The 25,341-nt window shown below is 35.9% G+C and overlaps 1 protein-coding gene across 1 annotated transcript in view; it reads left to right on the plus strand.

Moving 5' to 3' along the window:
- Positions 1 to 250: 250 nt before the first annotated feature.
- The window catches only part of LOC140160214 (neurobeachin-like), a 411,951-nt gene continuing 386,860 nt past the window's right edge, over positions 251 to 25,341 (plus strand). Inside the window, 1 exon segment of the mRNA XM_072183491.1 lies at positions 251 to 556. Coding sequence (XP_072039592.1) covers positions 377 to 556 — 180 coding nt within the window. The 5' untranslated portion in view covers positions 251 to 376.

Here is a 25,341-nt window from a genome sequence, read left to right on the forward strand (position 1 = left end):
CAATAGGAATTGTTGAAAGAGGCAGTCTTTGAATACTTTACAAAAAAAAGAGTCTTGGGGAAATAAGAACAATAATGGGGCATGGGGGTGGGGGAAAGCAAACAAGAACAAAAATTGTTCAAGAAGAGAGGGAGTGAAGACAACATCTATTTTTTTCATGATAATGATTATAGAGGGCAGCAAGCATTTCAAGTGCAAAATAAAACAATTACTGGAGAAAACATTGCACAAACATTTGACGTGAGCTAAGATGGCTGCCCAGTGAGTGATTTCTGCATGCACAGTGCAAACCATTCACTTGCAAAAAATCGAGGCTACGGGAGTTCGATAAACTAATTTCCTTCCTTGTGGAATTATAAATCGGAGTAGGCTTGCAATGGCCGCTGAGAGTTCAGGCACAGAGATCAAGACCCCGGCGCAAAAGACGGATATATTTGCTGCTAACATGCCGGCGTCCGCGAGCTGCTCGGTGAAAATGAAGTTCGGTGTTTTGATTGGATTGATCGAAGTAGGTGAAATATCTAATCGAGATGTCGTGGATACAGTGTTGAATTTGGTGAGTAAAGAGTCTACTATATGACTCTATTTGTCACAGAGTATAATGTGGGTCTTGCTTTGGATTTACCTTTAAACGCAAGATTTCCTTTTCAGTGACGTGTTCTTGCATCAATTGATCATTCATTTGTGTGGGCGTGACTGTTGTGTATTGACCTTGTATTTGACCCAAGATCGCCCCTTCATGTGTTCCGGGTTAAAAACAATACTGTGTATATAAAATTAATTTATAGTACTTATTGATACAGCTCCCCCTCTTTTGCTGACTTTGCCAGTAAAACATTTTTTTCGCTGAGCAAAAAATATATTTGAATTGAATAAGCTTACTGAATGAATGATAAACAGTTCAGAAAAATGAATGTGATGCACCAGATTCATATTCATGTCCATTGTCATTGATGTTTACACAGTGAGTGACACACATTGACATTGTGTCTGGGGGGGGGGGCACTGCCATTACAAGGTGGACACCATGCTCGTGTACAAAAACGCGTAAAAAGGGTAGTTTTTCACGGACGGGCGATGTACGCGCGTACAGTGCAAAGGGTGCCAGAATTGCCAAAATCGGGGAAAAAGGGTGTAGCTTGGATGCGTGTAAAGGGTATATATTTTACTATTCATGAAAATAAAACATTTGAGACATAATCGGGTCGTAATCAATCGTAGCTAATTATGTTTTGTGCCGGTGAGCCGGTTCGGTGACAATCCCGAGTCCGACTTCTGTTTACATTCTATGATTCTATTTTTAACCCAGCGACTCCGGGAGAGTTGTCGCAATTGAGCAATAGCGGGACCCCTGATAAATTAGTGATAATCCCCATACAGGAGAAGGTACTACGCACACTCTCTCTACATATTTCTGCGATATTGACCTGGGAATTTAGGCTAACATACGGTGGTTCTCCACGACATAAACAGGAATTCATCCAGCAAACGATGCAAAATGGTAGCCTTCACTGCGACGTGAGTGTGATGGCTTACTTGAAAAGGGTATGATTTCAGACTTGATTTGAAAATACTTGTTTAGGGTGGGGAAAACATGACAAAATACTTGTTTAGGGTATTCTGAGATCGAAGGATAATTACTTGTTTAGGGTCCATTTTGAAAGTCCATACATGAGCATGGTGTCCACCTTGTAATGGCAGTGCCCCCGGCATTGTGTATGTACAGTTTAATAATACACTGTAAGTACGTACGCTAGACATGGATACATTCCACCTGTTTATACCATTACTTTACAGTAATATCTAGACTGAAAGTGTGATAATCCGATATGGGTTTTCAAAATTCAAGATCCCATCCCATTCTCGTGCACTGGAATGAAATGTCGCACTCGCTACATACCTGTACAGGGTCAGTGTATTTGGCCTGTTTACCTTCCAATCCTCACATGTCTGTAGCCCCAGTCTGTAGCATATATCCAGTGATGCAAAATTTTGGCTTTTTTTGGTTTCTCATCGTCATACATGTAATGAAACTTTTTTGTTGAAAAATCACTCATGTTCGATTTTTTCAGGTTCAAATTATTGTTAAATTATTCAAATTATGCTTAAATACAAAATGTATAATTGAGAATAAACATTGACTTTGTTGTATATTTTACACCCTGCTATGACTGGTACACTCAGCCAGCAGTACACAGGGTTCGATTTACTTTGAAAAATATGCGTAACAATTTTTTAGCGAAAACTTTATTTAGGTGATGTTCTTATAATATTAGCATATAATGTTTACATTGTAAAAAATTGCTATAACCTGAATTTTGTGTAGCAGGTTGTCCAAAATGGGGAGCATTTTGCTCCACGACACAAGTTACATCGAACCCTGGCCAGTAGGCCTATAGTGTTTCTGCATGCAGGTCGTATCAACAGAATCCATGCGTGCATAGCCGACCCCCATTCATGTACACCCCCACACACACCCGGGACACACACACAGCGGCCATGCGAAAGATGGATTTTTAATGTCACAAAAAACAGAACGGCAAAATTTGCAACAAATCCGCTTCACAACCTTCAGCGCATTCAACGCTACGATATATGCCAATGACACATACTGAGATAGAATTGACATTCATAATTCATAATGTACACAAACAAATTAAATATTTGCAATTAAAACTCATGTTTTTGAACGATTCTGAACTTGATCAAATCTCACCAGTCTTCCAAGATTTTCCTGAGAATGCCGGTATAAAATATTTTATAAAATCCCTTTCCCTTTAGGCTTGACGGGGTTTGAAACCACTTCAAGCATGGAAATCGTTCATTCTCATCGTGTATTCAAATCATTTTAGAAGCTACAAATGTATGCATTTTGGTTGGTAATCAAACAAGACAACCATTTATTAACTTTTGTTTTTTAGACCATCAACAAGTACTTATGACCTCAGCCGTATTATAAAGTATGTTCTCTGAATTGATTGATTCTATACCCAACCCCAAATTTCAAGGGTCCTCACCAATTTTCAAGGGTCCGACCCTGGACTCTTTCCTTTGAAAATTCAAGAGAAAGAATTAGCTACGGGGATCACAGTATGTAGATTGTAGAAAATTGAAAACCCGGGTTGAAAACTTGATGGGAAACTAAAATAGAGAGATGCACATATTATGTGTACCAGATTTTCCAGTGGAACAACAAAACTAGGATTTTCTGCTCTTTGCTTGGTTCAATTTTTATGGGTAACACGGACCCGTACCGTAGGAAATTTGCGGGTCCGCGCCTACTTTCACGGGTATTTGACGCAAGGACGCGCCTTATTTCGAACGCTGTGTAAAACAGTGACCAGTGGTGCAGAAAAATTTTGAATTAGACCGGAAAAATTTAGATTCCAGTGGCTACTGAATCCCACTTTATCGCAGCGTCATACCGCAGTAAATTTTCTTCCATACGACAACATGTGATCAAAACTTGCACTCGGGTGGCCATCATCCGCAGCTTAAATTCTGGGATGTACCTGTACTATTGTTAATTGACACATAATTAATTTACTGCTACACATGCTCATCTACCCAAACATGCCCGCAAAGGGAGTGGCGGGTGGGAAAGAAAATATTTCAGTTGTTGTCATGTCCGATTCCCAACCAACAGTGAATTAATCACCAACGAAACATTCTCCAAACCCGCAAAATGCAACAATGCCCATTGGTTCCCGGATCAAGCACCAACACGCTGTCATCATCAGGCCTTGTCTTTTGAAAATTACTGGCGAGTGACAAATCACTCTCCTAAAAACTTGTCAGGTGAGCTATAGGCGAGTGATTTTAATCACTTGTATTATTATTACACCAAATGTAGGCGAGTGATATAAAAAGCTCTCCTCAGCTTCATTTTAGGCGAGTGTTGACGAGTGAGCGCTCACACTCGCCTCAAAAGACAAGGCCTGCATCATGGTCATAACAATGACCTCTGACCAGTAAACAACAAATGGAATCGGCCATTTCTCAGTCAGGGCAAATTGAGTTTAACTTGTTGCACATTTTTAAACTTTATTTCTGTTCTATAGTTACATACACAATTTTTGTTTTATACAAATGTATAATTTGGATGAGTCAACTGTAACTTTTAGAGTAAAGGTTGCCTATTTTGCACACGACCATGTGTCATAAGTTGGGACCCTATTTTCAACTCTTACGATGTAATCCATAGTTGAATCGATGATCCATGAATTTTATATGCTTGGGCCCGCTCACTCCACACTAGAGGTGGAGCGAGTGGAAACATAGCGGCTGTGTATAGACTGATGTATCGTAAACGATTCAGGATGTCAGCGTACTATATGTTGTGCCCATTTGTGCCCATTTGTCAAATGCTTTTACTCCTCATGTTCACAATACACAATCCAATGGCGAAGATCATATTTTTCGTAAGATGGTTGCAGCTTAGTGATTCAGTAAAATAATGATGTTGCAAATGTTTCAGATGAAGAAGAACATGGACAATGATGGTGCAGTTAGTGATAAATGAACCAGGAAGTGACTATGAAATTTGCGATAGCGACAATGTTCAGTCTTCCGAATTTGATAAGTTCTACAATGTTGTAAGCTTTGGTCACAAAAGGGTGGGGGACTAGGGTTCAATTCCTGATAAAAAGGGTATCTGGCTAAAAGCATGGGGAAAATAAACAGGGTGGGGGGTTTGACCCCCTGACAAACAGTGGGCCTAATAGACGACACCTGAAATCATGCAATTGTCCAATATGTCTAAGAAATAGGCCACCCACTGAATAAGAATGAGTATTATTGTAACCATGTGATATAGTAGGTCTACATCCGGGGGTACTCAAGTTTGGTTTTGGTAGGGACGTGCGCTGAGAATTTGAAAGTGGACCCATAAATATACCAATTTTTCCAAGAAATTTGGACCCATTGGTGATGATATACCAAAAGTCAAAATTTTCGGCCGAATTTAACCCAAATTGTCTTAGTTTTTACAAATTATCCCAAAATCTTGGGAAAATTTTGTACAATTTTGGCTAGATTAAGGAAAAATTGGGCTATTTTATGAAAAAAAATTGAGAAAATTTTGAAAAAAGGACCCATTCATATTTACCAAAATAGGCTTTGAAGGGGTCATTGATATACCAAAAGGCTGTGTGTATCCATATGGGACCCAAGTAACCAATCTCACTCATCATGCTCATCTAGCTATCTGTTGGTGACTTGATGTTGTAACAGTACCTATTTTCAAATTCAAATTTCAAATCTTATGCCTAAATAAAGTTCTCAGTTAGTATAATGTCATGTTATGTTAAATAATAATAATATTAATAATAATATTTATTTACTTGCAAAATACAAAAACGTAACAAAATACACAGTACACACTACATTTCTTACATGTACACATGATAAAAGCAAGTAATTCAGGATTAGTGAATGGGCTTAAAGTCCAAACACAGAAGCGCCCACTCATCCTGCACATGAATGCATAGTTAAGTACATAAAATAGTGAACTGAAAGGCTACTTTAAAATAAAAGCATTGTGAAATCTTAGAACAATATATACAAAAAAAATCAGGCATTTGAAAATACATTCAAAGCATGTTCAAGTAAAAAGATTTACATTCATACTTAAATACAACAAGGATATTAACATGATGCAATTCAGAGGAAATTCAATTCCAAAGACGTGGAATGGAAACAAACATAGAATTAAAGAAAGATGAAGTTTTGTCATCACTGCCTATAATATAAGAACTACAGAATTTAGGAGATTTAAATCTAGTCATGTGCATGGTGGAAAACTTTGAAAGGTTCAAAGGAAGTTTGTTATAAACTGACCATTAGAAAATATTTTCAATGTCCTGCTGAAGAATCTTATGGTCTAAAACACAATAGATAGGATGGACAATTGAATTATCATCGGCGAATTATAAAAGAGGGGAAGAAACCACATCATGTAAGTCACTAACAAACAAAAGAAATAAAATCAGACCAAGAACAGAGCCTTGAGGAACACCCTGTTTCAGTTGTTTGGTGTTTACTGTATACAGTATGAGTTTGCTCATAATTTTAATATTTTATATTACTTTTGATGTTATACAATGTAGAAGAGATCAGAAAATGTGTTTGCCAAAAATTAGAATGCATAACCTGAAATTAGTCTTGTACAAGTTTTTGGTCATGTTTGATAAATAAATGCACAAGGCACCTTGTGTGCTCTGTGAAAAGATAAAAAAAAGAGAGTTTTTGGTTTTGATCGTCTCGGAATAACATTTAATTCTAATTAACTATAGATGTTTATGTCTACATTAGTACACTGATGAGGTGGTTTGCTTGTGATCAGTGCAGACCATAAGAGAAACCAAGAAATCTGCCTACATTGTACAAATGAATATAATGCCCATTGAGAGAATCGCCTTTGACATTGTTTCCATCCACCACACTTGTCATCGGTTCTTGTACCTTGACATTTATCATCAAGTGATGAAAGCTTGTTGGGAAGTGAGTGTCAAGGTGGAGCCAATGAGATGCAAACCACCATAGGTTGGTTGGTTGGTTGGCTTGTTTCATGTATCCAGAGATTCTATTTTGAAAATCAAGTATGGATTTTTAGACAAGATTGTGTGAATTTGCAATAGATGAGGAAGGACCCAAAACTGAAATATTGCAAAATTGTAAAAGTACTCCCTCCATATGGAAATGTGAGTGCTTGGGGCTTTTCATCTTCTGTGAGTCATTTTCTATTGGTAAATAGTACTTGTGGTACATGTTTTGATTCAAACTGCACATATCATAGTTTTTTAAATAAAGAATAGAAACTCATCTAAAATACAAATTTGTAGCTTTTTTCTTTTGTATAAAATAATAATTTTTCGCTGTATTGAATTTCAACAAAATTGTGATACATTAAAAAAAAAAAATTTGAAAAACAAAATTGAATACATTTCTTGAGTAAATATCTGCAGACCATTTTGTCCATATGCCACAATGCCAGATAAACATGATGTAAGAAACAAAACCTTAAATGATTATAATTAATGTAAATATTCATGGACATGGCTATTGATCAATAAAAACTATAATTACAATATTTGCAGTCATGCCAATAGCATTATTATCCCAAACTTGATTTTTGTTGACACTGCATTTCGAGCATGAGATATTTTTAAATAAATTATGAATAAAGCAAACAGTGGATAAATGACAGGACTATGTACATGTAATGACCGTAAGTACTTAAAATGGAGATTTGTCTGTGTGTAGGTGAATGAGCTTGTCTCTAGTGCCATAGTCATGGTATGCATGTTATACATGTACATGTCATGAAATTCACATACTCAATTGAATTACCATCAATTTCTAGTTCCATAGGCATACATGTAAAAATATTAAGCATCTTTTAGTGTGATGGATAAAATATAATCTCAAGATGAAAGTTGGATTGTTCCATAAAATGGGAATCTTTCAGTATGTGATTATATAACAAATTGCATGTATTTAAAAAAAAGTTTATAACTGATCAGATTTTAAAATTTGATTTGTTCAGATTTGACGAGTTTTGAAACCCCCAAAACTGAGGACAATCAGATTTGCCATGATGATGATGAATTGATGATTATGATGATGATGATGATGATGATGATGATGATGATGATGATGATGATGACAACGACAACGGCAGCAGCCATGATCAATATTAATAAATCCAAAGGTTCACCTAAGTTTGTTAAACCTTACAAGAGGTTTGATTGAACCCAGACTAATCTGAGCTGATTTGGTTACCATTATTGTTGTGATTCCATTAGCAATATTACGCTTGCGGGCCAAGAATGCAAGATGAGTCATTACTGACAAGTAGCACTCATTATAAATTCTGCTGCTGGGTGGAATAATTAATTAGCAAATTTGATGATTGGTAGAAAGCCCAAACAGTGAAATAGCCTGTGTTACTAATCCAGTTGTGTAATTTCCTATGATCAATATAGCTCAATAAGGATGTTGGATGTATGCTATTACATGTATTATATGAAAATGGATGAAATGTTACAATAAAGAAACATTTATTTTTCAACATTTCCTTAAAATGATCAATTTGTTGTAATTTGTAAACCAATTTCATAAAAATTATCAATTTGATTTAAATTTGTAAAGTGTAAACCAATGTTCAGGTTTCATTCCCACTGAATGCCAGTTTCCTGTGTGGAAAATAAAGGTTAATTTACCAATGGTTACTGTGTACAATGTGTAGTGATGTGAATTTGCAGTGTGAAACCAATTCTCTTTCAGACCCGTCAACGTGCATATTGTAATAAGGAATGGTACTTGTGTGTCCATGTTTGCTCTTGTGAGCAAAATGAGATATCTTCGAATTCTAATGGACTCTTTGTAAACAAATGGGGATTGAGGTGGCTGGAGAGTTGATTCTGGCTGTAAAGGTTTATCATGGATTGATTAGGTATGTGCTTCAGATGCCTAATGGACTGATGGTACATATTGTACAAATGTAATCATGTCTTTGACCAGTGAGATAAACATGTCTATGATCTGTAACATTTGGCTTGCCACGGACAAATCTCAAATTATGTGGACAGTGCAATTTTAAAAGGATGGCTGAATACCAAAACAAAAACAAAAAGATGAGAAGCAAAAAAAAAAGCACAAAAAACAAAACAAAAAAACAACAAAAACAAAAACAAACAAATACTAGACAAACAAGAAGTGCAAACAAGATTGCAAACATTATCATGGCCTTGACCTAGGATACAATGAATGCATAATAAAAATGGCCTCATGAAATTTATGCAAGGTGATGAATAAAATATTTGAATTTATTAAAAAAAAAAATGTATTGATCAGATGGTAGAGTAGGATTAAAGGTCCATGACCTGATCGACAGCCTCATCCCCCATTCTTCTTCATCAAAATGAGATTTTGGTATCAGAATAAAAAGCTCACATTTTTCTCATTTTCCCAGTGAAATTTAACGCCCAAAATAAATTTCATTTAAATGGTGTGAACAAAAACGTCATGAATTGTGGTAACCACACCAGAATCCTATGGGGCATTATCATACAAGTTTGTGCTTCTCATATCAAAACCGCTGGAGCAATACAACTCAAAATTTGGAAACATACATGTACATGTATTGTTTAATGCGAGTGCCTCAATCTAAGATACATTGTAGGAAATAGAACATGAAAAAGTGGATCATGCCTCTCTTTGGTAAATTTCACTTGTTTCCTAACAACATTGAATATTGTAAAACTAGAGCGATAACCGCACCATAGCTGAACCATGTGGCTTCGGCAGTATATTGTGGTAGGCCTATACCTACAATTGAAGCATTTTGAAAACTTGACCTTTGACCCCTTTATTGCCCTTAATGACCTTAAATGAATCTTAAAATGTTTAGCATGTCATAAGGATCATTGCATAAATTTCAGCTCAATTGGAGCATTTTGAAAAACTTGACCTTTGACCCCTTTATGACCCCTTAATGACCTTAAATGAATTTTAAATATTTGCAACATGTTTAGAATGTCATAAGGATCATTGCATTTAAATTTCAGCTCAATTGGAGCATTTTGAAAAACTTGACCTTTGACCCCTTTAGGACCCCTTAATGACCTTAAATAAATTTAAAAATGTTTTAAACATGTTTAGAATGTCATAAGGATCATTGCATTTAAATTTAAGCTCAATCGGAGCATTTTTGGTTGAAATGACCTTTTTTGACCCCTGTGACCCCTGGATGACCTCTGATGTTTGGAAATATTTTTATTATATTCTTTATGTTTTTCTCTTTCATTTGACACCACTCATGGGGCCATACCTTCGTGGCATTTAGAGATATGTCCATTTCAGACCAAATGGTTAGTTAGGGACCTAGGGACCTAGTAACCTAGGGACCTAGGGACATACGCAGTTATAGGCTGATCCATTTCATGGTTCAGCAAAAATATTATATTAAAAAGGAATGAACTCAATGAAGTTGGGAAGTCAGTAGCTTTAATTTGTACATAATTACATGTATACTGAATGTAAAAGTTAATTAAAATATTTGATGCTTTTCAGTATGAAGCAGTGATAACAACTGAGTGTTGGATCTTCACTTCATGTATGTGCAGTAGAGTCCCTTTAAAAATGATTTTCTATTATGTTCCAATGTGTCACCAGAATGGGATTATTTTGTTGTTATTGTCTACATTGTAGAATTCATAGAACTCCACGTTACGCGGCCAAAATAGCCAGGGCTTTCTTTTGCTTTACTATGCGATTTTAGCTTAAAATGGACAGAAACCCTTCCCGGCCATTATTACTAATATTATTTCAACATTTTGGGTAAAGAATAATAAAATTGAAATTGTACATTATGGCTTTAATGTAGCTTAAATGGGGGTAGAGACTGAAGAAGAAATCCATTGTCTGTGATGCAAAGTCTAGCTTATTTTATATTACTGGAAGGAATCTCAAATGTTTGTTACAACCATAGCACGTTTTGGAATTGAACGCCTTAATTACATGCCATCTGATCTATTATCGGCTCATTATGGCATCGTGTACGCACTAATTCACTGCCTGTCTCTGTGAGTGCTGCTATCAAAGATATGCCATGTGCAGTTTCATACTTTCAAATGTTACACTTAGCATGGAAATATGCACAGATTCACATGTGACAAGACTGAGAGTATCCACCATTGTTATGCTGCAAATTGCAAATCTTGTCAAATTTACTTTATCAATTTATGATTAATCAAATGATATACATTTGGAATTGCATGGTTAGACTTTGGTAAGCAATGGGATTCAATGAGATGGATTGTCAAATACATGTACAATCAAATGCTACTTAGGTAAACAAGATGTGACGGCTTCGTCTATGTCCGGAGATGGGCTTTGACTTGATACTTCTAGTTTGGTAAAGTTTCCTTATAAAAAGAAGTGTATAAAATGCATGATGGTGTTGGACAAATATTTGTGGAGATCATTGCTGGTCATTGGATTAGAATCCCTCCCCCTTAAATCAGGAAGTGAAATGAGTCTACCAAATTGTAATGTTTAAAACTGAAAGGGGGGGGGGGTCGGTACTTACTGTTTCTAGACTCACTTTAACTTGGTAGAAGAATATATGCTTAGTATTGTTTCACATGGTTGTTGGTGTGTTATTATTGTTATTATTGTTATTGCTACTGAATCTACTGCAATTGTTTATGATTTTCCAAAGATGTGGTAATAAGATCAGTGCAGTGAAAAAAGTATGCCGCTGTCCTATAATACAGTGAACCTAACCCGGTTTCTTTAAATTAATGTAAGAGATATATATCCAGTTGTTTATGTATGCTAGGTTAATCAATGCAACTTGTTAGTCCATCCCAGGACATATTACTGCTGATGATGAATACAGTAATTAGGAATGCACGACACTTCAGATGTTATCCAATATGGAATGCCATTTAATTGAGTGTGATAATTGGCAAGGTTTGGTGGTTCTCATTTTTCTTAAGGGACCTTCAATTAAAGGCGGACATTTCCACTCAAGCTTCTATCTAGACTAATATCAAGTCTCTTTACTGATTTTAAAATAAGATTTTAGGACCTATGAAGCATTATGGCAGTTGATAATTTACATGTTGGGCGAACCTCATCATAAAAATAGCCAACAAAATATATTTGCTTCAAAAACAACATTGCATTTCCGTAAAACAATTATTGGCTCTATAACTTCCCTGTTAATGTGTTATGAATTACCATTGAAGTATTATCTGTACTAAGTATTTGTATTTAATATGCAAGGAAATAAATTTACAATTTGTTTAAGTTGTAGATAATATTCATGGGTTGTTCTTTGTTGGATGGGTTTGTATAATAATTACTACAATATGCTATAAACCACATGTCACCCATTTTAATTGCATTCCCAGTATACAATGTAGTAATGTATTTTGTCTGGAACTACCCAACCAATTCAGTGACTGTTCAATTAATCAATTGCTTAGTTTGTAATTCATAGTAAGCATTTATTATGAATGAACTCTACAGACTCTAGATGTATATCAAACACCTTGGCTGATCATGTTGTCACTCTGATGTTAAAAGCTTCAAAGTGTTGTTTTGTGTGAATTGATCACTTGTATGAATCATTACAATAAAATTTTTGACCAGCTAGTCAAGGTCAGAAGTGTTAATCATTGATAAAGAATTTCCCATGTGCATATTGCATTTGAATCAGTCTCAATCAGAGGCTTCTTTCTGATTCTCGCAATGGGCAATGAATTAAATTGGGAAGGAACACAGCATGAATTGCCTATAATTCAACATGTTTTCTAGTTTTTGTTTGTTGAGTTGTTTAGTAGTTGAATCTGACTGATAATTGACTGGTAACCTATTTACTGCCGTCTACTGAACAAAGCATGAAGTGCATAGCTAAGAAACTAATAGCAGCACATCCTATCACTTGTATGGTAAAAGTCAGTAGAACATTGTTGAGCATCAGTGGCTGTCCACCTCCCATTCACTGCTATCTACTGAAGACGGTGTGAAGTTCCTTCAAGATTACATTGTGGAATATTAACACTGCTGATGCTCATGCTTTTTTAGGAGTTGTTCAATGTTGAACCCTAGTGGCAGTCAATGCTGTCTTCTGAAGATTGCATGATGCTACATTAAGAGTGCAATGTTTGAACACCAGTGACAGTTGTTGCCATCTACTGAAGATATCATGATGCTTCTTCAGGAGTGCAATGTAATGGCTACTGCTATCTATTGAAGATAATATGAAGACAAGTGCATTGTTGAACACTTCTGACAAACAGGACTGTCTACTGAAGATAGCATGATACTCAAGAGCACATTGTTGAGCACTAATAGCTCCACAACCCAATCACTGCTATATACTAAAGATAGAACTAAGCTAAGTCAAAATTATAGCATTGTTGAGCATTAATAGCTGCACACCTAATCACTGCTATGTACTGAAGATAGCATGTAGCTACTTCAGAAGTACATTGCTGACAGACCGACAGTTATTACAAAAGTTTGCAGTTGTTATTGCCATAAATGTACAGTGTATGTGAACCAGCATACTTAAACTTTCCCCCGTGGGTGTTTATATTGTTAAACATTTGTGTGTGACCAGGCAACATTTAAAGTTACCAAAATAGACCTACTTTCCTTGCATTTCACATTCTCCACACTACCTCTACCAGGATACTCAGTAAATCTGCCAAAAGGCAATATCTGACTGAGATGCTTTGATTTAGCACATGTGTGCATCTGACTAAGATGCTTTGATTTAGCACATGTGTGCATAATCTTAAAACATGTTTGCCTCTTACTAGACAGTGCATAGCATTTTGTGACCTGCTATGACAAAACAGTATTTTTGACATTTCATGATTTTGTAAGTACTAAAAATTAAATAAATAGCATCAACTGATGATATTATTATGTAGCATAGAAGTACTTCAAGATTACTTTGATGAATGTAATCCAGGTCATTGCTATCTACTGAAGATAGCATGAAGGTGCCTTGAAAGTGCATTGTTGAACACACACTGCTGTATAAGGCCTCGTATCCATAGGCTGTTCCCTTGTGGCGTGTGCCCTTGTTCCGTGTTTACTTTTTCCCATGGGACCTGCCACACAGACAACGAACCTTTGTTTTGCTTAGTGACCGTATCCATAGGTTGTCTGTGTGGCAGGTTACATGGGAAACTTAAACACGGAACAAGGGCACACGCCACAAGGGAACAGCCTATGGATACGAGGCCTAATGAAGAGAACATGAATCTATTTCAAGATTGCATTGTTGAATGGTTACACATACCGTCACTGCTGTCTACCGAAGATAGGATGAAGATACTTCAACAGTGCATTGTTGAAATCTTGTGGCAGTGGCTGCTATCTACTGAAAATAGCATGCATCTATTTCAAGATTTGCATTGTGAAATTGAATTATTACATGCCTACATGTAATTATGTACAGCTGTCTACTGAAGATAGCATGAACTTAAAGCTACTTCGAGAGTATATTGTTTAAAAATAGTGGCAGTCACTGCTATCTGTAGATGATGACATTGAATTTAATATTTACATGCCCTGTCACCGCTATCTACTGAAGATAGCATAACTCTACTTCAGGATTGCAATGTTAAACATTAGTTGCAGTTATGAAATGAGAAATTTCGCGGGAGTGTAGGCGGATCATCGCATTACTGAAGAAGTCAACCGACCTGGTTGACGAAACTGTCTAACCGTGAGTAGAATATTGGATTTGTCTACATAATTAACGAACTTCATGACTTTATACAATCCTGATGAATCCATTCCAAGATTAGTTGCAGTTGTTGCTATCTACTGAAGATAGCATGATGCTACTTCAAGATTGCTTGTTCAACACTAATGGCAGTCTCTGCTGTATACTGAAGATAGCATGATGCTACTTCAAGATTGCATTGTTCAACACTAATGGCAGTCACTGCTGTCTACTGAAGATAGCATGATGTTACTTCAAGATTGCATTGTTCAACACTTACAGTATGGCAGTCACTGCTGTCTACTGAAGCTAGCACAGTGCTACTTCAAGATAAGATTGCATTGTTCAACACAAATGGCAGTCACTGCCATCTGAAGATAGCAAGATGCTACTTCAAGATTGCATTCAACACTAATGACAGTCATTGCTGTCTACTGAAGATAGCATGATGTTACTTCAAGATTGCATTGTTCAACACTAATGTCAGTCACTGCTGTCTACTGAAGATAGCATGATGTTACTTCAAGATTGCATTGTTCAACACTAATGTCAGTCACTGCTGTCTACTGAAGATAGCATGATGTTACTTCAAGATTGCATTGTTCAACACTAATGTCAGTCACTGCTGTCTACTGAAGATAGCATGATGCTATTTCAAGATTGCATTGTTCAACACTAATGACAGCCACTGCTGTCTACTGAAGATAGCATGATGCTATTTCAAGATTGCATTGTTCAACACTAATGGCAGTCACTGCTGTCGACTGAAGATAGCATGATGCTACTTCAAGATTGCATTGTTCAACACTAATGACAGCCACTGCTGTCTACTGAAGATAGCATGATGCTATTTCAAGATTGCATTATTCAACACTAATGGCAGTCACTGCTGTCTACTGAAGATAGCATGATGTTACTTCAAGATTGCATTGTTCAACACTAATGTCAGTCACTGCTGTCTACTGAAGATATCATGATGCTACTTCAAGATTGCATTGTTCAACACTAATGTCAGTCACTGCTGTCTACTGAAGATAGCATGGTGCTACTTCAAGATTGCATTGTTCAACACTAATGACAGTCACTGCTGTCTACTGAAGATAGCATGATGCTATTTCAAGATTGCATTGTTCAACACTAATGACAGTCACTGCTGTCTACTGAAGATAGCATGATGCTACTTCAAGATTGCATTGTTCAACACTAATGTCAGTCACTGCTGTCTACTGAAGATAGCATGGTGCTACTTCAAGATTGCATTGTTCAACACTAATGTCAATCACTGCTGTCTACTGAAGATAGCATGGTGCTACTTCAAGATTGCATTGTTCAACACTAATGTCAGTCACTGCTGTCTACTGAAGATAGCATGATGCTACTTCAAGATTGCATTGTTCAACACTAATGACAGTCACTGCTGTCTACTGAAGATAGCATGATGCTATTTCAAGATTGCATTATTCAACACTAATGGCAGTCACTGCTGTCTACTGAAGATAGCATGATGTTACTTCAAGATTGCATTGTTCAACACTAATGTCAGTCACTGCTGTCTACTGAAGATATCATGATGCTACTTCAAGATTGCATTGTTCAACACTAATGTCAGTCACTGCTGTCTACTGAAGATAGCATGGTGCTACTTCAAGATTGCATTGTTCAACACTAATGACAGTCACTGCTGTCTACTGAAGATAGCATGATGCTACTTCAAGATTGCATTGTTCAACACTAATGGCAGTCACTGCTGTCTACTGAAGATAGCATGATGCTACTTCAAGATTGCATTGTTCAACACTTGCATTGTTCAACACTAATGACAGTCACTGCTGTCTACTGAAGATAGTATGATGCTACTTCAAGATTGCATTGTTCAACACTAATGGCAGTCACTGCTGTCTACTGAAGATAGCATAATGCTACTTCAAGATTGCATTGTTCAACACTTGCATTGTTCAACACTAATGGCAGTCATTGCTGTCTACTGAAGATAGCATAGCACTTCTTCAAGAGTGCAGTGTTCAACACTTATGGCAGTCACTGCTGTCTACTGAAGCTAGCACAGTGCTACTTCAAGATAAGATTGCATTGTTCAACACAAATGGCAGTCACTGCCATCTGAAGATAGCATGAATATATCTTAAGTTAAATCATTAAATTTAATGGTTACATAGCATGAAGCTACTTCAAGATTGCAATGTTTAACCCTTGTGAAAAACAGCTATCTACTGAAGATATCAAGTCCTCTTATGGTGTCCTATACAGTATGGTGCAGGATGTACATTATGTTTTAGGTAAAATGTGCAATATGTATAATAACTACATGTGAGAGTGAAACATATAGGAAACAAATGAAATGCTCAAGGTATATATTGTAATTTGAGCATGATGTAAAATTCATAAAGCTAAAGTAGGATTAACATGTGGCATGTGTTGATAATAAGTTGGTTCAATATTCAGATCATCTTATCTGATTTTGAAAACGGTTTTTAGTAACCACCTGTGTATTCAGATTAAAACACTTGATTTTGTTTCTGCTCCAACAGTAATCCCTAGAACACAAGTCAATCCACATGCTTGAATTGGTTTTATGAACCGTAAGTCCACTGGGATTATCTCATTTAGAGAGCGTGTAACGTCTTGTCCTGACAGGGCAGTAATGGTGGGTATTCGCCACTCATTATAGCAATGCTATATAATGGCTGTGTAGGTTATGGGGTGCAGAGGATTTTGTCAGGTAGAAAGTTCAATTTGTTCAAGTAGGTGTGAGGGAATAGCATTTAAAAAAGTGCAAGAAACACATGACTAGGTTTAGCATACAACTACCCATCAAACCCAAAATGTTTTGTAACATTTTCAGAAGGGTGTACAGAGGTTGCTAGAAAATGTTTAAAATATGCAGAGTTGTATAAAGATTATAAAACGTTTTAATAACATTTAAAAAATATTTTTATTGCCACAAAACATTGTAACGTAGTGTTCTTTAAGTATTGATAAAAGATTTATTTCTAACATTTGCAAGAAATATTTTACAATGGCATTTATTTATTGACAACATTTATTTTTTTGTTATTGAATGTTCTAAAACAATGTCTGTATTGAACTCGGCATTTAAAATCATTTCAAGATTTTATAACTTTTTGAAAAATTGTTTAAAACATTTAAAAAAAATAGTATTTTGTGTCTACTGGGTATTAACACAATTTTGTAGCATTGTACAATGATGAGGCCCTAGCTCACCTTTGGTGGGAATGAACAAAGTATAGACTCATTGATCAAATATTTGAAGAAATCATGGGGCAAAAGACATGCAAGATTTAATGTGAGAGGAACGGTGAGAGTAAGGTTCATGCACTGACTGTGAAGATTGCTTGCCACTGATAGATGGACTGCAAATACTAGAGGGTACACCGCATTGCATACATTGACTGTATGTAAATAGCTTGGCCACCTTGCTTCCTATCTATCCCCTGTCTGTCATTGCATTGCTGTTATTTACTCTCATGCATAGGCTCCTGTGGTTAGCCCTTCTCTTGCAGCAAAGTCAATTTTGACAGAAGTGTCAGGTTAAGCTAGAACAGGTTTACTTAATGAGAAAGTGGTCAGAGGTTCAAGTATGTCAGATGGAATTTTGAGTGGAGGTGAATTTTGAGATATATAGGGTTTTGTTTTTATATTTGTATGGGGTTCTCAGTTTCTGAAAGCTCTAAATGTCCTCTTTAGAAACATATGTAAAACTCATTTTGGACCAGGGTCGACATGTGACTCATTCTCCTTCATCATGTCATATATTACAATGTTAATGACAGTTTTGATGCTGACACCATGGTTCTTACAAGATGTAGTACATTTTCATGACAGTAATGACTACATAAAAATGGATAAAAATAGTATTATGAATTCAAACAGTGTTTACTATGTAGGAATTCCTAGAATAATTAAAACACAATGAACGGAGACATGAAGTGGATGCGGTAATGCTCATTATTTGAACTTTCCAGTCACTCAGAAACATGAAGGCTGCATTACCTGAGGAATATGTCGACATTATGAATATGGTGTGTATTATAGCTGCAGGCAGTTTGAATGGTCGTTCCTTAGCGTGATTGGTTTTACTTTAATAGTCAACCCATTACAACATTGCATATTATATTGGCAGGCCTTCATGTATTTACATGGACATATATGAGAGGAACCATTCAGATGGTTCAGCATACATAGAACAGGAAGGAATGGACATGTGTTTAAAATAGCTTTACATGCACACATATATGAGGGTCTTTGTGTCTGTCTTGTCTTACATATGGCGTATGTCTTTATAAGTATCTCTTTTTAATGGTTGTGTATGACTGCATGTATAATGTACACTTTCATCATTTCCTACTTGAGTGTTTGCATATGTTCAGTAATGTTGTTACTGAAGAACCAATCCACAGTCGATTGGAATCTACCGATCACCTATAATTTTACACTTTGGATGAAAAGTACACAAATGACACCCTACTTTTGTTCTTCAAACCAATCTTGAAATTTTGTCAGCTCATTAAAAAAATACTTGCATATTAATTTAAATAACATGACAAAGAAGATAATAGATAACGTGTGCATGAATTTGTTTACATACACAGTACCAGTTCTTTGCCAATCTATGCATGCTATGCAAATGAAAAAAGATGTGCCACAAAAAAATGTGTAAACCTAATCACTGATATTTATTGTCTTCTCGCCATTTTACGACTGATGAATTATTCCCCAGTGCTATCGCCTTAATCTTCATTGCACTTCCCATAAATATTCACTTATATCTGTACTTGGAACATATGTATCACTTACTGTGGAATGCTTTGGATAATCAGTTGATTCATGAAAAGGACAAGAAATTCTGACAGGGAAAATTAATTTTCTGTCTGGAAAAAAATATCAATAGTCTTACAGGAATTTGCCACACAAAATGGAAAATAAATTGAGTTTTAATCAATGCTTTAGAAGAGGTTCCGTTGTGTAATCATACAGTGTAATATATGTAACCGATCTTAGTGTCTTCTAATTGCAATTCTGCAAGGTGTGTTAGTACATTGTACAAAGCGTTAACATATCATTGGCACACTGTGGGAAGAATGACTGGCAGCTTACAGACTTAGAATATTGTGAAAGCCACAAGTACCTCGGGGGGCTCCAGGGTGTTAATATCAGCATCCAAATCAGCTTTCTACAAGGCAATGAGACGAGCATTATGGAAATGAAAAATGTCCCGTTTGATTGCTGGAGATGTAAAATACGGAGGAGTTACGTTGCTGTAGCTGATTCAAGGATAATTTCATATCATGTCAGGAGGAAAAAAAGTTTGTTTGAAAAGTAGATCGCTGTTGGGGAATTCAAATATTATCTCCCCGCTAGTGATTGAAATCGGTTTGTTAGGTGACTAGCATTGGATCAGGGGGTTAAGTACATGTTCAAGGCAACATATTATAAATTGTTATATCAATATACGTATGCACACATCCAACTATTGAAGACATGTTAAAATTTGTATTTGCTTCATTTGTAGCACATACATGCATTTTGTAGAATGTACATGAGCTATGCTTGAAGGATTTGAGATGTAAGTTTGATTGTGATTCTTTCATTAGCAAGGAAGTGCAATGATGTGTATTTTTTGGGTACTAGCAAAAAATTATAATTGTAAAAAAAAAAATTATAACATACCAACACAGATCTTCTTTGCACAAAGAATGATATGGACATCAAAGATGATGATCACCATGATCATTACAAAGTTGATGGTTTGATTTGATTTGCTTTGATTTGATTCATTACATAATACATATAAAAATATTTCATACAGACTTTTTAAATAAAAAAAAAAAAATGAATGAGAATGATACAGACCTGGTGTTGCAAGTTTGTGTTCTGTATTGTTCTCTCTTGAAGTAGCATCATGCTATTGTTCTTAATTATGTTTTATTTGACAAGTATAGGAATTTAAAATAACATAGGTCTTTAAAGCCATTAAAGTATGATTTCCATCAAATTTTGAATTTTTTAATTCTTTACCCAAATTCTAGTAAAATTTTCTTGCATTAATGACAAATCTCACCATTATAATTAATATCAGCAACACTTCCCGCATGTATAAATATTTATTGAATGCCAGAATTATTCAAAGTGATTAATGACGAAGTGAATTAATGTGCAAATTCTTGAAAATAAAATATTCATAAAAAATTATGTTATTTGTAGCGCCAGCTTTATTAGCTGAATAGAATGCTATATATAAAATCAAATTGACTTGGTCATTCTTTCACATTTCCCTTCCACTTTCCCTAATGTATGTCTTGACCATTCTTACAGACTGCATACCATTACTACTAGACTATACAGCGCAATTAGTTATACAGCAACAACAAAACTAAAATGATGATCAAACCTCCTTTGTGCTTATATGAGCCATTTGAAGCTTAGTGAAATGCGGAGCTGCATAGCCCTCATCCCAGTCCATTTTAGCCAGAGTTCAATGTCTGCAGGGGTACACTATTCATCTGATATGAGATTAAGCAATGGCAATGGACAAGGTTTATGCTTTGGACAAAATAAAAGCCCGAAAGCAAGTGGTTAAGACTAGCCATTGCATTGAGTGGACAGTGCTGTAGGGATGAAGTATTGGTACATTATGCATGTGTGGATGCATTCAGTTTGTTATTCAGGAAATATCTCTGGTCAAAATCTATATTGAATATTAGTTGGACTGATGGTGTACAATATTGGCAAAAGTAGAACTAGCGATATGAAAGTGAATCATTTTATATAATGAAAGGAGCTATTTGTGGTGAATTTACCCTGATTTAAACCATGGAAGTACAAGATATTTCCATGCCTAAACTAAGAAGTTATGCAGTAATAGGTAAAGGGAATTCACATACCGTAAAAACTCGATAGTTAGCATATATGTGGTTACTATCGAGCGCTTTTAAAACATGCAAACATGAAGAGCCTCATCCACAAATGTTTTAAGGGTTTTGAGCAAATCATCGATACACATAGTTATAGTTGCAAGTAAACCTGCAAATGTGTGTCTCAACCCCTGATTTAAACCATGGAAGTACAAGATATTTCCATGCCTAAACTAAGAAGTTATGCAGTAATAGGTAAAGGGAATTCACATACCGTAAAAACTCGATAGTTAGCACATGTGGTTACTATCGAGCGCTTTTAAAACATGCAAACATGAAGAGCCTCATCCACAAAAGTTTAAAGGGTTTTGAGCAAATCATCGATACACATAGTTATAGTTGCAAGTAAACCTGCAAATGTGTGTCTCAACCCCATTAGCTCAGTTGGTAAAGTGCCAGACTTTGGTACAATTTCACGTTTTCAAAAGCACTCGATAAGCACAAATGCTAAATATGAAGTTTTTACGGTAGTATTAAAGCTTCTCATTAGTTAAATACTTTACTGTCAAAGCGATTGCATATCTCATAAAAACAGAAATGTTGTATTGTTATGTTTTAAAATATTATATGCAATCAGGGATAAGCGCTAGTACAGGGTGACCTCGCAAACCTCGCTCAACCAGATGACCTCTACTTTTTTTTGCAAAAGTAGAGCCTGGTTGAAACTCACCTAGGTTTAGCCTTGTTCATGACATATTTTCAGCCCTCGAATTAACCCACGGCACCGACGGCATATTGCCGTGGGTGCCCACCCCCATTGCCGCAATGCCCTCAAAATATGTCCTTTACCGACGGCAGTCACTTGCCGTGCCCCTAAATGAAGTTGCCGTGGGTGCTCTAGCCGGCCAGCCCTACCCCTTCATTATAAAATCATTTTAAAACAAGTACTGGTTAAATCCCCGCAAAATTGTGGAAAATTAAATCGAAAATCTTGAACACGATCGCTATTTTGAGCATCGTAACCCAGCTATCAATCACAGTATACACAATAGTTTGTTGTGAATTAATATTCATTACCCCTATGTAAGCTTACATTCAGCCAATCACATCGGCTTTTATACATTATCTGGTTGCTAGAAATCTGACATTCTGACTTCATTGTCTCGATTGGTCAGAGAAATACCTCCAACATACTATCGACCAATCAGAAACGCTGATCAGACTCCTCGACCTCGTGTCGTGAACAAAATCTGAGCGCTGGGCAAATCAATTGTTCTCTCGATTATCAAACATTGACTTCCCATTGCAAACCGATGGCGATACTCTTCCGGTCTAGTCATATCTTGTACATGTGACTGTGAGACCATCTATATGTTTTGCACAAAATAGTTTTTTATCCCGGCAAATTTTATCAATATTATTACCAAAGTTACAGCTGTTTCATCGCTGTTTCGAGTCGAATTTTACTTTGGTGTCGAATTCAGCTGACGGTAATGCATCTATTCGCTTTTGAAAAATTGCCTTGGTGCCCTTCTCAAATTTTCAACAGTTGCCTTGATGCCCTTTTGAAATATTACAAATTGCCGTGCTGCCTTGCCTTTTCAGTGAAAATCCACGGCAATTATCAACTTGCCCTAAAAAAGTTGCCGTGCCCCTTCAGATCCTTAATTCGAGGGCTGCATATTTTATAAGCAGAAAAATGACACCAAAAACAGAAGGCACTAATTAGTTAAAGTAGGGTGAGCAAACAGAGTTTCAAGTCATGTAAGTTGCATGTTTATTGTTACATCAGTACAAAACACTAGTAAATTGGTCTAAACAGCAGCTTGTGGCAGTACAAGTAGCTGTGATGACTACAAGCAATGAATCACAAAGTGATATTCATTGTTTTATATACAGACAAGAGCATTAGTAACCAGTTTGATACACACGCTAACAATCCGGCAAGCCTGTCCAACATGTGCTTCATGCCAGTTCAGAATATTCCCATAGGTCTGGTAAAATACACCATACCAGCTTGTCAGAGAGGCTAAATATTACTCGCACACGAGATATAGACATGCATTGATTCGTTAATTCCGCGGATTAGTTCATCCTATGAATGGTATTTTGTACTTTTGAATTTTAATCATATAGGCCAGTCAGCTTGGGCTAAATGTCCCTTGTGGCCTCTGGGCACCTATGTCTATATGGCAGAATCAATGAAATAAGTAAACACTCAACTCGTATACACTGTGCCCACTTAACCTGTTCGCTGTATTATTATTCGCATATTAGATGTTATTACGCTACTTGCGGAGAGAAATTTAATTAATCAGGACTGATGATATGGGCAAAACCATGAATAGATGAAGCCAGATTTAATTTGATGAAATAAGGTATATTTTATGCTAGGTAGGCATGCTTATAATGTAAAGAAAATAATGCATGGTGAGTGTAGATCTGGCTTGCCCTAGTTTGCACACCACTAGCAAGGAGAGCTTGTTTTAAATCCTTATTTTATCTGCTTAAGCTATTTTCTTTTATAGCTTTGTTGAAAACAAATTTAGTCTGTATTTGGCAAATTGAAGTGACATACAATTTCTGTGATCAGATCAATTGATTGAATTACGTTGTTCAATTTGTGATTTTAAATCAGATTTATGCACCATTTACTAATCCGTTTGAAAACGCTAAGACATAAAAAATCAAATTGTGTGTCCCAGTGTTGCTTTTTTGCGAAATGAGAAATGTGTAAATATTTCTGGCATCAACTGAAATCAATTTTTGGTTTTGCATATTATGCATGCCAAATTAAAGACCGATGCAATATTTTTTTCACATAATACGGTAATCGCAACATGTCAGGCGTGATATTCCAGGTGAATTGCTGAGATCTGACTCAAATAAGTTAGCCATATTGTTTGTGCAGTTAGGTATGGTGTGTTTATACCAGGAAATTGATGTTCCAAAGATATTGGTTCCATGTTACAATGAAATATAATTTGACATCTTTTGTTGACAAAAAGGTCTGTCTACACATGCTTGAGGGGCCAGGACATCAATTGGCATTTGATTAATTCAAAATACTAGTACTGATATGAGAATTTTTGTTACCTCACTTGTGTTAAAGGAATTATAAACAATCTTTTTATTATTATTTTCAAAATAAATTGAATTTCTATAAAATTAGTATATTTCTGAAGTTCAATATGTCTAATAAATTGTAGCTTATCTATAAAGAGCACAGTTTTCTCTTTAAATAATCATTTATGTTCCTCCTCTTCTGTTCTATTATAATCTAAATATATGTAGTCCATAATGGCAGTGTTTAAGGGAGAGAGAAAATCTCAGCCTACCCTATTTGTCACGCAAACACAATGGTTTCTATGCACTTGCCCTACATGTAATCAGTACTCGTTTTAAAAGTAAATTTTGAACTTAAAAATAATGAGAACCGTTTGGAAGAAAACTGCCCACGCTTTCTCTTTCTTTCTACATCTGATAATGCTAAACAATAATGTTGTAGCAATCACATATGCATGATGCATCAGATGCTGAATGCATGCATGGGAAAGAAATAACTGTGAATGTATATGAAGTCATGACAAAAGCTGCAAGAGACTTGAACAGACTGGTGAGAATAGATTTAGGTGACGAGGAGTGAAACTGCATAATTGAATGTTAAATTGTTGATGTAACACAAAGTGGTTAATGCAGGATAGATTTGTATAATAAATTGCGAGCAGTCAGTGATGTCACATCTATTATGTTAACAATTTTAGCAACAAAGCTTCAAGTGTGCTCTAATTACGCACAGTGTCTGAAAATACAGCCCTAAATCTTTTAAATTAAATAGTTTTGTTTTACCAGTTGAAATAGCTCAACCATAACTATAATTACAACATTTTGAAGACAAAAACTTCCATTTTTGGCCCCACATATATGTGGGGCTTATGTTATTATCCAGATGGTTGTTTGTTTGTTTGTTTCTCTCTTTCTTTCTTTGTTTCTTTGTTTGCTTGTATGTTTGGCTGTCCGGCGGAAGCAAATTCATTAATCCACTGTGCAGCTCCAACGCAATGGCTGATCAACTGCATTCCCTGCAGTCTGAGTTCACATGTTGTTCATATTGAATATGTTGAAACCCAACGTCGCAAATGTGAAATGTGTATAGATCTGACATCAGAATTAATTATAACCAGTATCATTTTTAGG

The sequence above is a fragment of the Amphiura filiformis genome, chromosome 9 (genome assembly GCF_039555335.1).
Source record: "Amphiura filiformis chromosome 9, Afil_fr2py, whole genome shotgun sequence".
In the NCBI taxonomy this organism is placed as follows: Eukaryota; Metazoa; Echinodermata; class Ophiuroidea; order Amphilepidida; family Amphiuridae; genus Amphiura; species Amphiura filiformis.